Consider the following 14,951-nt stretch of genomic DNA (forward strand, 5'->3'; position numbering starts at 1 on the left):
TTAACACTTATTATGTGCAAATCCTTTAATTCTCACAGTCTTTACAGGGAGAGAAAACCTCGGCAGGACCTTATGAACCTCCCAGAAGCCGCACCAGAACTCTTGTATACTTCCTTCCATCGTTACATGGAGATGAAGGGGGTTACAGACCTCTTAGATCAGCCTTAGGGGTCAGAGGTCACAATGACTATTTTGTTCTGGATAAAGCAGCGACAGTGCCTCGATCCCTGGAAGCGGGTTCTGACTCTTGTCACAATGACAGCATCCTATCACAGCCCGGAGGCGGAACCTCAGCTACACGACCGTATCCCAGTCTAGAACGTCCGCCGGATGCAGCCTCCCTGGAGTCATGTCCGTGGGGGAGTGAATGAAGCTGTCCGTCCTCACAGTCAGCCATCCTCGCCTTCCCTATATAAATCCTTAGGAAATGTTTCTCGGTTGCAGTGACCGATTCGGGACAATAACACATGACAGACGTGGCCAAAGATCTCCGGGGTATATGAAGTTATAGTGTTCTGTATGGTGGCCGGTTATATATACGAGAACAAATCCTGAAGCGGCTCCACACCGGCCGCATTTCCTGCAAGCTGAACGCGGCTTCTCCCCCGTGTGACTTCGCCGATGTCGCTCGAGAAGAAAACATTTCCCACATTCGGAAAATGAAAATAGCTTCTACGTTTTGTGAGTTCTTACGTGATAGGCAAAGCTGGACTGATGGGTAAAACATTTCCCACATACAGGACATGAATATGGCTTCTCCCCCGTGTGAATTCTCTCGTGTTTCTCCAGATAATCTTTACGCATAAAGCGTTTTCCGCATTCCATACATGAAAATGGCTTCTCCCCCGAGTGGATTCTCTGATGTCTCTCCAGATGACCTTTACTCACAAAGCTTTTCCCACACTCTGAACATAAAAATGGCTTCTCCCCTGTGTGAGTTTTCAGATGTTCCAAAAGATAGGATTTAAGACTAAAACATTTCCCACACTCAGGACATGAGAACGGCTTCTCCCCGCTGTGCGTGATCTGATGGTACTCCAGAGAATATTTATGCTTAAAGAACTTGCCACAATCCGCACACGAAAACGGCTTCTTCCCCGTGTGAATTCGCTCATGTTGTTCAAGGTAATCCTTGCGGGTAAAACGTTTATCACATTCTGTACACGAGAAAGGCTTCACTCCCGTGTGGATTCTCTGATGTCTCTCAAGATGACCTTTAAGCATAAAACATTTTCCACACTCTGAACATGTGAACGGCTTCTCCCCTGTGTGAGTCCTTATGTGCTCTATAACATACGACTTCCGGCTGAAGCTTTTCCCACATTCAGGACAAGCAAACATTTTAGCGGCTCCATGTTCATGTTTGATCTCAGTCCATGATGGAGGATCAGCTACCTCATAACAGGCAGGAAAAAGGAGGCGGCCATTGGAGTCGCTCATCCAGTCTGCACCTGAAATAAAACGATAAAATAAGATGTGGAAAAAATCCGTAAAAAGTGTTTGTCTACGGCTTCTCCCCACGAGAACAGCAATGAATGACAGCGAGGAGGACAGACAGGAGCGAATACAGGAAAACACGGACTGATGAGACGTTCTTACCGACCACTGAGAGCGATACGTGGGGATCCAGGCCACTGCTTGTTACACCATGAATTTCCTGCAGGAATCCCACATCAAACACCTGAGGAAAAAGGAACGTCAGAAGGACGGGAATAACATTCAGCCAACTATTTTCCCATAGAGTGTATACTGCCTGCCCCATCAGTATACGGCTCCATCCCATCATCTATAGAGGAGTTACAGATATCTCATCTACCTGCTGATCCGGGGGCCCGTTGTGCTGATCCGGGGGCCCGTTGTGCTGATCCGGGGGCCCGTTGTGCTGATCCTCTGGACAATCCTGGGAATATACAGGACGGGGACATCTCTCTGCTGGTGGATTTCTCCTCCTGGATCCATCTATAGGGAAGATACACAGTGACATTGTGTATAAGTGATGAGGGATGATGGGGGTCTTGGTGCCCCTCCCCCCTGGTCTCCTCTATAATCAGTAAGTCTCCTCTTACCCGGTGATGTGAGGGGCGGCTGATCCTCCATCATGGCCTCCTTGTACACATCCTTGTGTCCTTCTACATACTCCCACTCCTCCATGGAGAAATAGACGGTGACGTCCTGACACCTTATAGGAACCTGACACACACAATGATGGCGTCATCCTCCAGACACCTCCCACCTTGGTGTTATATGTCCCAGCATTCCCAGCAGCATTGCTCACCTCTCCAGTCAGGAGCTCAGTCATCCTGGTGGTCAGTTCTAGGATCTTCTGCTCATGGATCAGTGATGGAGGTGGAGGATCTGTGATGGGGCTGCTGCTCCAGCCTCCTGACACAGGGGGCGCCACACACTCACCACACCACTTCTTCACTACTGTGTAATCCTGTGTATGGTGAGACACTGATCACTACAGAGAGTCTAACAATCCTTCCCCTCTCCAGTCATCTCCCTGTATTATCTATAGGGATAAGAGGGAGGGGATGTGACGCATGGCTCACCTCTCCGGTGATCAGGTGGATTATCTCTAGGGTGAGCTCTAATATCCTGGCCGCCATCATGTCTCCCGCCTTCTCCAGCCTTGGGGGGTCATTGATGTGGGGGACCATCGCCTTTACCTGACACCGTCCTGGACCTGAGGAAACAAGAGAACAAGGACTGAGCAGAATCCCATCCGGAGGAAATCCTACATGACGTCTCACAGGATGTTTCCTCCTCGGTCCATGAATCCAGATGCAGCCGTCACTCAGTATAATGGTTCTCCTATATATTACATTAGACCTATGATGACTCTGATGATGGAGAGAACATGTGACTTTATCCTCGTCTATCAATTGTTTTTGGCTGTCCAGGTATAATGGGAATTGTAGTTCTGCGACAGCTGGAGGGTCACATGTGACACCTGAGCACCACCAGGCCCTGGTCGCTGCCATATACCAAGGTCCAGTACATCCAGATCTATAGGATTCCTGACAATTAAAGGGCTACTCCAGCCATAGGTATAGGGCATAAGTGTCCTACAGCAGGGGGAGGGGGCTGACCGATGGGGAAATCTACAATTGGGGAGGAGGGACCCAACTCCACATGCTGAATAGAGCTGTGTGTGTGTGTGTGGGGGGGGGGGGGGGGGGGGGGGGGGGGGGGGCTGCTGCCTGATCTCCGGGACTCACATACTGGAGTGCTGGGTCGGCATGGACTCTCTTCACTCTCTAAGGAGCCGCCACAGGCTGCCAAGTACATTGTTCGGTACTCCATGTATGGTGAATGTATGGTGTCCACGGCGACACAGCGCCCCGTTCTTGTGAGTCCCGCATACACCCCCATGATCAGACACGTATCCTCCACCCTGTGGGTAAGGGACAGGTGTACATGGCCGGGATACCCCTGTGGGTGAGGGACAGGTGTACATGGCTGGGATACCCCTGTGGGTGAGGGACAGGTGTACATGGCCGGGATACCCCTGTGGGTGAGGGACAGGTGTACATGGCTGGGATACCCCTGTGGGTGAGGGACAAGTGTACATGGCCGGGATACCCCTGTGGGTGAGGGACAGGTGTACATTGCCGGGATACCCCTGGGGGTAAGGGACAGGTGTACATGGCCGGGATACCCCTGTGGGTGAGGGACAGGTGTACATGGCCGGGATACCCCTGTGGTGAGGGACAGGTGTACATGGCTGGGATACCCCTGTGGGTGAGGGACAGGTGTACATGGCTGGGATACCCCTGTGGGTGAGGGACAGGTGTACATGGCCGGGATACCCCTGTGGGTAAGGGACAGGTGTACATGGCCGGGAAACCCCTGTGGGTGAGGGACAGGTGTACATGGCTGGGATACCCCTGTGGTAAGGGACAGGTGTACATGGCTGGGATACCCGTTGTGGGTGAGGGACAGGTGTACATGGCCGGGATACCCCTGTGGGGAAGGGACAGGTGTACATGGCTGGGATACCCCTGTGGTAAGGGACAGGTGTACATGGCCGGGATACCCCTGTGGGTGAGGGACAGGTGTACATGGCTGGGATACCCCTGCGGGTGAGGGACAGGTGTACATGGCCGGGATACCCCTGTGGGTAAGGGACAGGTGTACATGGCCGGGATACCCCTGTGGTGAGGGACAGGTGTACATGGCTGGGAGACCCCTGTGGGTGAGGGACAGGTGTACATGGCTGGGATACCCCTGTGGTAAGGGACAGGTGTACATGGCTGGGATACCCCTGTGGGTGAGGGACAGGTGTACATGGCCGGGATACCCCTGTGGGGAAGGGACAGGTGTACATGGCCGGGATACCCCTGTGGGTAAGGGACAGGTGTACATGACTGGGATACCTCTGTGGGTGAGGGACAGGTGTACATGGCTGGGATACCCCTGTGGTAAGGGACAGGTGTACATGGCTGGGATACCCCTGTGGGTGAGGGACAGGTGTACATGGCCGGGATACCCCTGTGGGTGAGGGACAGGTGTACATGGCCGGGATACCCCTGTGGGTGAGGGACAGGTGTACATGGCTGGGATACCCCTGTGGTGAGGGACAGGTGTACATGGCCGGGATACCCCTGTGGGTGAGGGACAGGTGTACATGGCCGGGATACCCCTGTGGGTGAGGGACAGGTGTACATGGCTGGGATACCCCTGTGGTGAGGGACAGGTGTACATGGCCGGGATACCCCTGTGGGGGAGGGACAGGTGTACATGGCTGGGATCAGTTACATATAGATGTAGTGCCGCCAATAACCTGGTGATGGCGCTGCGCTGGCATAATACAGGGATGGGGAACCTGCAGCCCTCCAAGTGTTACAGAACTACAACTCCCATCATGCCTGGTCAGAGGCTGGAGGGCAGAAGGTTCCCATCTCTGTATAATACCAGGGGTGGGTGCTGCCCCCTGCTGTCACTACCAGGACTACTCCCCATACAATGTTACTGCTGAAGGACTACTACACCCAGCATGCACCCCTGCCCATAGCCGCAGCACATACTGTATACTGTCAGGATTGTAGCCGAAACCGAGAGATATAGAGATATAGAGAGAAACCAGAGAGAGAGAGAGAGAGAGAGACACAGAGAGAGAGAGACAGAGAGAGAGACCAGAGAGAGACAGAGAGAGAGAGAGAGAGAGAGAGAAACCAGAGAGAGAGAGAGAGAGACAGAGAGAGAGACCAGAGAGAGAGAGAGACACAGAGAGAGAGAGAGAGACAGAGAGAGAGACCACAGAGAGAGAGACAGAGAGAGAGAGAGAGACAGAGACAGAGAGACAGAGAGAGACAGAGAGAGACCAGAGAGAGACCAGAGAGAGAGAGATATAGAGATATAGAGAGAGACAGAGAGACACAGAGAGAGAAAGACAGAGAAACCAGAGAGAGAGAGACAGAGAGACAGAGAGAGACAGAGAGAGAGAGAGACAGAGAGAGACAGAGAGAGAGACCACAGAGAGAGAGACAGAGAGAGAGAGAGACAGAGACAGAGAGACAACGAGAGACAGAGAGAGACAGAGAGAGACAGAGAGAGACCAGAGAGAGAGAGAGATATAGAGATATAGAGAGAGACAGAGAGACACAGAGAGAGAGACACAGAGAGAGAAAGACAGAGAAACCAGAGAGAGAGAGAGAGAGAGAGAGACAGAGAGAGACAGAGAGAGAGAGAGACAGAGAGAGAGACCAGAGAGAGAGAGAGAGACAGAGAGAGAGACCAGAGAGACAGAGAGAGAGAGACAGAGAGAGAGAGACCAGAGAGAGAGAGACCAGAGAGAGAGAGAGAAGAGTATAATCCGGCTCCTCACTCACCTCCAGCACCGACTCCTCACCGGGGGACCAGCCGTGTGCTCAGTGACATCACAGATCATGTGACCAGCTCCAGTCATGTGACTCCACAGTGTGGGCGGGGTCAGTGTGTGCTGAGGAGGAGACCAATCAGCTGTCAGCCATCTCCTCCTGTAATACCAGACATGTCATCTATGTGATATATGTATACTGTGTGTAATATACATGGTGTATGTGTGATATATGTATACTGTGTGTAATATACATGGTGTATGTGTGATATATGTATACTGTGTGTAATATACATGGTGTATGTGTGATATATGTATACTGTGTGTAATATACATGGTGTATGTGTGATATATGTATACTGTGTGTAATATACATGGTGTATGTGTGATATATGTATACTGTGTGTAATATACATGGTGTATGTGTGATATATGTATACTGTGTGTAATATACATGGTGTATGTGTGATATATGTATACTGTGTGAAATATACATGGTGTATGTGTGATATATGTATACTGTGTATTATACATGGTGTATGTGTGATATATGTATACTGTATGTTATATACATGGTGTATGTGTGATATATGTATACTGTATGTAATATACATGGTGTATGTGTGATATATGTATACTGTGTGTAATATACATGGTGTATGTGTGATATATGTATACTGTGTGTAATATACATGGTGTATGTGTGATATATGTATACTGTGTGTAATATACATGGTGTATGTGTGATATGTATATACTGTGTGTAATATACATGGTGTATGTGTGATATATGTATACTGTGTGTAATATACATGGTGTATGTGTGATATATGTATACTGTGTGTAATATACATGGTGTATGTGTGATATATGTATACTGTGTGTAATATACATGGTGTATGTGTGATATATGTATACTGTGTGTAATATACATGGTGTATGTGTGATATATGTATACTGTGTGTAATATGGTGTATGTGTGATATATGTATACTGTGTGTAATACGGTGTATGTGTGATATATGTATAATGTGTGTAATATACATGGTGTATGTGTGATATATGTATACTGTGTGTAATATACATGGTGTATGTGTGATATATGTATACTGTGTGTAATATACATGATGTATGTGTGATATATGTATACTGTGTGTAATATACATGGTGTATGTGTGATATATGTATACTGTGTGTAATATACATGGTGTATGTGTGATATATGTATACTGTGTGTAATATACATGATGTATGTGTGATATATGTATACTGTGTGTAATATACATGATGTATGTGTGATATATGTATACTGTGTGTAATATACATGGTGTATGTGTGATATATGTATACTGTGTGTAATATACATGTGTATGTGTGATATATGTATACTGTGTGTGTAATATGCATGGTGTATGTGTGATATATGTATACTGTGTGTAATATACATGGTGTATGTGTGATATATGTATACTGTGTGTAATATACATGGTGTATGTGTGATATATGTATACTGTGTGTAATATGGTGTATGTGTGATATATGTATACTGTGTGTAATATGGTGTATGTGTGATATATGTATATACTGTGTGTAATATACATGGTGTATGTGTGATATATGTATACTGTGTGTAATATACATGGTGTATGTGTGATATATGTATACTGTGTGTAATATACATGGTGTATGTGTGATATATGTATACTGTGTGTAATATACATGGTGTATGTGTGATATATGTATACTGTGTGTATTATACATGGTGTATGTGTGATATATGTATACTGTGTGTAATATACATGGTGTATGTGTGATATATGTATACTGTGTGTAATATACATGATGTATGTGTGATATATGTATACTGTGTGTAATATACATGGTGTATGTGTGATATATGTATACTGTGTGTAATATACATGGTGTATGAGTGATATATGTATATACTGTGTGTAATATACATGGTGTATGTGTGATATATGTATACTGTGTAATATACATGGTGTATGTGTGATATATGTATACTGTGTGTAATATACATGATGTATGTGTGATATATGTATACTGTGTGTAATATACATGGTGTATGTGTGATATATGTATACTGTGTGTAATATACATGGTGTATGTGTGATATATGTATACTGTGTGTAATATACATGTGTATGTGTGATATATGTATACTGTGTGTAATATGGTGTATGTGTGATATATGTATACTGTGTGTAATATGGTGTATGTGTGATATATGTATATACTGTGTGTAATATACATGGTGTATGTGTGATATATGTATACTGTGTGTAATATACATGGTGTATGTGTGATATATGTATACTGTGTGTAATATACATGGTGTATGTGTGATATATGTATACTGTGTGTAATATACATGGTGTATGTGTGATATATGTATACTGTGTGTAATATACATGGTGTATGTGTGATATATGTATACTGTGTGTAATATACATGGTGTATGTGTGATATATGTATACTGTATGTAATATACATGGTGTATGTGTGATATATGTATACTGTGTGTAATATACATGGTGTATGTGTGATATATGTATATACTGTGTGTAATATACATTGTGTATGTGTGATATATGTATATACTGTGTGTAATATACATGGTGTATGTGTGATATATGTATACTAGGTGTAATATACATGGTGTATGTGTGATATATGTATACTGTGTGTAATATACATGGTGTATGTGTGATATATGTATACTGTGTGTAATATACATGGTGTATGTGTGATATATGTATACTGTGTGTAATATACATGGTGTATGTGTGATATATGTATACTGTGTGTAATATACATGGTGTATGTGTGATATATGTATACTGTGTGTAATATACATGGTGTATGTGTGATATATGTATACTGTGTGTAATATACATGGTGTATGTGTGATATATGTATACTGTGTGTTATATACATGGTGTGTGATATATGTATACTGTGTGTAATATACATGGTGTATGTGTGATATATGTATACTGTGTGTAATATACATGGTGTATGTGTGATATATGTATATACTGTGTGTAATATACATGGTGTATGTGTGATATATGTATACTGTGTGTAATATACATGGTGTATGTGTGATATATGTATACTGTGTGTAATATACATGGTGTATGTGTGATATATGTATACTGTGTGTAATATACATGGTGTATGTGTGATATATGTATACTGTGTAATATACATGGTGTATGTGTGATATATGTATACTGTATGTAATATACATGGTGTATGTGTGATATATGTATACTGTGTGTAATATACATGGTGTATGTGTGATATGTATATACTGTGTGTAATATACATGGTGTATGTGTGATATATGTATACTGTGTAATATACATGGTGTATGTGTGATATATGTATACTGTGTGTAATATACATGGTGTATGTGTGATATATGTATACTGTATGTAATATACATGGTGTATGTGTGATATATGTATACTGTGTGTAATATACATGGTGTATGTGTGATATATGTATACTGTGTGTAATATACATGGTGTATGTGTGATATATGTATACTGTGTGTAATATACGTGGTGTATGTGTGATATATGTATACTGTGTGTAATATACGTGGTGTATGTGTGATATATGTATACTGTGTGTAATATACGTGGTGTATGTGTGATATATGTATACTGTGTGTAATATACATGGTGTATGTGTGATATATGTATACTGTGTGTGTAATATACGTGGTGTATGTGTGATATATGTATACTGTGTGTAATATACATGGTGTATGTGTGATATATGTATACTGTGTGTGTAATATACATGGTGTATGTGTGATATATGTATACTGTGTGTAATATACATGATGTATGTGTGATATATGTATACTGTGTGTGTAATATACATGGTGTATGTGTGATATATGTATACTGTGTGTAATATACATGGTGTATGTGTGATATATGTATACTGTGTGTAATATACATGGTGTATGTGTGATATATGTATACTGTGTGTAATATACATGGTGTATGTGTGATATATGTATACTGTGTGTAATATACATGGTGTATGTGTGATATATGTATACTGTGTGTAATATGGTGTATGTGTGATATATGTATACTGTGTGTATTATACATGGTGTATGTGTGATATATGTATACTGTGTATTATACATGGTGTATGTGTGATATATGTATACTGTATGTTATATACATGGTGTATGTGTGATATATGTATACTGTATGTAATATACATGGTGTATGTGTGATATATGTATACTGTGTGTAATATACATGGTGTATGTGTGATATATGTATACTGTGTGTAATATACATGGTGTATGTGTGATATATGTATACTGTGTGTAATATACATGGTGTATGTGTGATATGTATATACTGTGTGTAATATACATGGTGTATGTGTGATATATGTATACTGTGTGTAATATACATGGTGTATGTGTGATATATGTATACTGTGTGTAATATACATGGTGTATGTGTGATATATGTATACTGTGTGTAATATACGTGGTGTATGTGTGATATATGTATACTGTGTGTAATATACATGGTGTATGTGTGATATATGTATACTGTGTGTAATATGGTGTATGTGTGATATATGTATACTGTGTGTAATACGGTGTATGTGTGATATATGTATAATGTGTGTAATATACATGGTGTATGTGTGATATATGTATACTGTGTGTAATATACATGGTGTATGTGTGATATATGTATACTGTGTGTAATATACATGATGTATGTGTGATATATGTATACTGTGTGTAATATACATGGTGTATGTGTGATATATGTATACTGTGTGTAATATACATGGTGTATGTGTGATATATGTATACTGTGTGTAATATACATGATGTATGTGTGATATATGTATACTGTGTGTAATATACATGATGTATGTGTGATATATGTATACTGTGTGTAATATACATGGTGTATGTGTGATATATGTATACTGTGTGTAATATACATGTGTATGTGTGATATATGTATACTGTGTGTGTAATATGCATGGTGTATGTGTGATATATGTATACTGTGTGTAATATACATGGTGTATGTGTGATATATGTATACTGTGTGTAATATACGTGGTGTATGTGTGATATATGTATACTGTGTGTAATATGGTGTATGTGTGATATATGTATACTGTGTGTAATATGGTGTATGTGTGATATATGTATATACTGTGTGTAATATACATGGTGTATGTGTGATATATGTATACTGTGTGTAATATACATGGTGTATGTGTGATATATGTATACTGTGTGTAATATACATGGTGTATGTGTGATATATGTATACTGTGTGTAATATACATGGTGTATGTGTGATATATGTATACTGTGTGTATTATACATGGTGTATGTGTGATATATGTATACTGTGTGTAATATACATGGTGTATGTGTGATATATGTATACTGTGTGTAATATACATGATGTATGTGTGATATATGTATACTGTGTGTAATATACATGGTGTATGTGTGATATATGTATACTGTGTGTAATATACATGGTGTATGAGTGATATATGTATATACTGTGTGTAATATACATGGTGTATGTGTGATATATGTATACTGTGTAATATACATGGTGTATGTGTGATATATGTATACTGTGTGTAATATACATGATGTATGTGTGATATATGTATACTGTGTGTAATATACATGATGTATGTGTGATATATGTATACTGTGTGTAATATACATGGTGTATGTGTGATATATGTATACTGTGTGTAATATACATGTGTATGTGTGATATATGTATACTGTGTGTAATATGGTGTATGTGTGATATATGTATACTGTGTGTAATATGGTGTATGTGTGATATATGTATATACTGTGTGTAATATACATGGTGTATGTGTGATATATGTATACTGTGTGTAATATACATGGTGTATGTGTGATATATGTATACTGTGTGTAATATACATGGTGTATGTGTGATATATGTATACTGTGTGTAATATACATGGTGTATGTGTGATATATGTATACTGTGTGTAATATACATGGTGTATGTGTGATATATGTATACTGTGTGTAATATACATGGTGTATGTGTGATATATGTATACTGTATGTAATATACATGGTGTATGTGTGATATATGTATACTGTGTGTAATATACATGGTGTATGTGTGATATATGTATATACTGTGTGTAATATACATTGTGTATGTGTGATATATGTATATACTGTGTGTAATATACATGGTGTATGTGTGATATATGTATACTAGGTGTAATATACATGGTGTATGTGTGATATATGTATACTGTGTGTAATATACATGGTGTATGTGTGATATATGTATACTGTGTGTAATATACATGGTGTATGTGTGATATATGTATACTGTGTGTAATATACATGGTGTATGTGTGATATATGTATACTGTGTGTAATATACATGGTGTATGTGTGATATATGTATACTGTGTGTAATATACATGGTGTATGTGTGATATATGTATACTGTGTGTAATATACATGGTGTATGTGTGATATATGTATACTGTGTGTTATATACATGGTGTGTGATATATGTATACTGTGTGTAATATACATGGTGTATGTGTGATATATGTATACTGTGTGTAATATACATGGTGTATGTGTGATATATGTATATACTGTGTGTAATATACATGGTGTATGTGTGATATATGTATACTGTGTGTAATATACATGGTGTATGTGTGATATATGTATACTGTGTGTAATATACATGGTGTATGTGTGATATATGTATACTGTGTGTAATATACATGGTGTATGTGTGATATATGTATACTGTGTAATATACATGGTGTATGTGTGATATATGTATACTGTATGTAATATACATGGTGTATGTGTGATATATGTATACTGTGTGTAATATACATGGTGTATGTGTGATATGTATATACTGTGTGTAATATACATGGTGTATGTGTGATATATGTATACTGTGTAATATACATGGTGTATGTGTGATATATGTATACTGTGTGTAATATACATGGTGTATGTGTGATATATGTATACTGTATGTAATATACATGGTGTATGTGTGATATATGTATACTGTGTGTAATATACATGGTGTATGTGTGATATATGTATACTGTGTGTAATATACATGGTGTATGTGTGATATATGTATACTGTGTGTAATATACGTGGTGTATGTGTGATATATGTATACTGTGTGTAATATACGTGGTGTATGTGTGATATATGTATACTGTGTGTAATATACGTGGTGTATGTGTGATATATGTATACTGTGTGTAATATACATGGTGTATGTGTGATATATGTATACTGTGTGTGTAATATACGTGGTGTATGTGTGATATATGTATACTGTGTGTAATATACATGGTGTATGTGTGATATATGTATACTGTGTGTGTAATATACATGGTGTATGTGTGATATATGTATACTGTGTGTAATATACATGATGTATGTGTGATATATGTATACTGTGTGTGTAATATACATGGTGTATGTGTGATATATGTATACTGTGTGTAATATACATGGTGTATGTGTGATATATGTATACTGTGTGTAATATACATGGTGTATGTGTGATATATGTATACTGTGTGTAATATACATGGTGTATGTGTGATATATGTATACTGTGTGTAATATACATGGTGTATGTGTGATATATGTATACTGTGTGTAATATGGTGTATGTGTGATATATGTATACTGTGTGTATTATACATGGTGTATGTGTGATATATGTATACTGTGTGTAATATGGTGTATGTGTGATATATGTATACTGTGTGTAATATACATGGTGTATGTGTGATATATGTATACTGTGTGTAATATACATGTGTATGTGTGATATATGTATACTGTGTGTAATATACATGGTGTATGTGTGATATATGTATATACTGTGTGTGTAATATACATGGTGTATGTGTGATATATGTATACTGTGTGTAATATACATGGTGTATGTGTGATATATGTATACTGTGTGTAATATACATGGTGTATGTGTGATATATGTATACTGTGTGTAATATACATGGTGTATGTGTGATATATGTATACTGTATGTAATATACATGGTTTATGTGTGATATATGTATACTGTGTGTAATATACATGGTGTATGTGTGATATATGTATACTGTATGTAATATACATGGTGTATGTGTGATATATGTATACTGTGTGTAATATACATGGTGTATGTGTGATATATGTATACTGTGTGTAATATACATGGTGTATGTGTGATATATGTATACTGTGTGTAATATACATGGTGTATGTGTGATATATGTATACTGTGTGTAATATACATGGTGTATGTGTGATATATGTATACTGTATGTGTAATATACATGGTGTATGTGTGATATATGTATACTGTGTGTAATATACATGGTGTATGTGTGATATATGTATACTGTGTGTAATATACATGGTGTATGTGTGATAAATGTATATACTGTGTGTAATATACATGGTGTATGTGTGATATATGTATACTGTGTGTAATATACATGGTGTATGTGTGATATATGTATACTGTGTGTAATATACATGGTGTATGTGTGATATATGTATACTGTGTGTAATATACATGGTGTATGTGTGATATATGTATACTGTGTGTAATATGGTGTATGTGTGATATATGTATACTGTGTGTAATACGGTGTATGTGTGATATATGTATAATGTGTGTAATATACATGGTGTATGTGTGATATATGTATACTGTGTGTAATATACATGGTGTATGTGTGATATATGTATACTGTGTGTAATATACATGATGTATGTGTGATATATGTATACTGTGTGTAATATACATGGTGTATGTGTGATATATGTATACTGTGTGTAATATACATGGTGTATGTGTGATATATGTATACTGTGTGTAATATACATGATGTATGTGTGATATATGTATACTGTGTGTAATATACATGATGTATGTGTGATATATGTATACTGTGTGTAATATACATGGTGTATGTGTGATATATGTATACTGTGTGTAATATACATGTG

At 38.9% G+C, this 14,951-nt stretch overlaps 1 protein-coding gene across 1 annotated transcript in view; it reads right to left on the reverse strand.

Annotated features, from left to right (window-relative positions):
* LOC138793988 (zinc finger protein 845-like) overlaps positions 1 to 14,951 on the reverse strand; it is a 57,076-nt gene continuing 42,125 nt past the window's right edge. Inside the window, exons 15-20 of the mRNA XM_069972753.1 lie at positions 2,553 to 2,686; positions 2,276 to 2,437; positions 2,067 to 2,190; positions 1,817 to 1,959; positions 1,600 to 1,681; positions 1 to 1,451 (exon numbers count right to left, since the gene is read on the reverse strand). Coding sequence (XP_069828854.1) covers positions 673 to 1,451; positions 1,600 to 1,681; positions 1,817 to 1,959; positions 2,067 to 2,190; positions 2,276 to 2,437; positions 2,553 to 2,686 — 1,424 coding nt within the window. The 3' untranslated portion in view covers positions 1 to 672. The remainder of the gene's footprint in view (positions 1,452 to 1,599; positions 1,682 to 1,816; positions 1,960 to 2,066; positions 2,191 to 2,275; positions 2,438 to 2,552; positions 2,687 to 14,951) is intronic.

This window comes from Dendropsophus ebraccatus, chromosome 5, assembly GCF_027789765.1.
Source record: "Dendropsophus ebraccatus isolate aDenEbr1 chromosome 5, aDenEbr1.pat, whole genome shotgun sequence".
Taxonomy (NCBI): domain Eukaryota; kingdom Metazoa; phylum Chordata; class Amphibia; order Anura; family Hylidae; genus Dendropsophus; species Dendropsophus ebraccatus.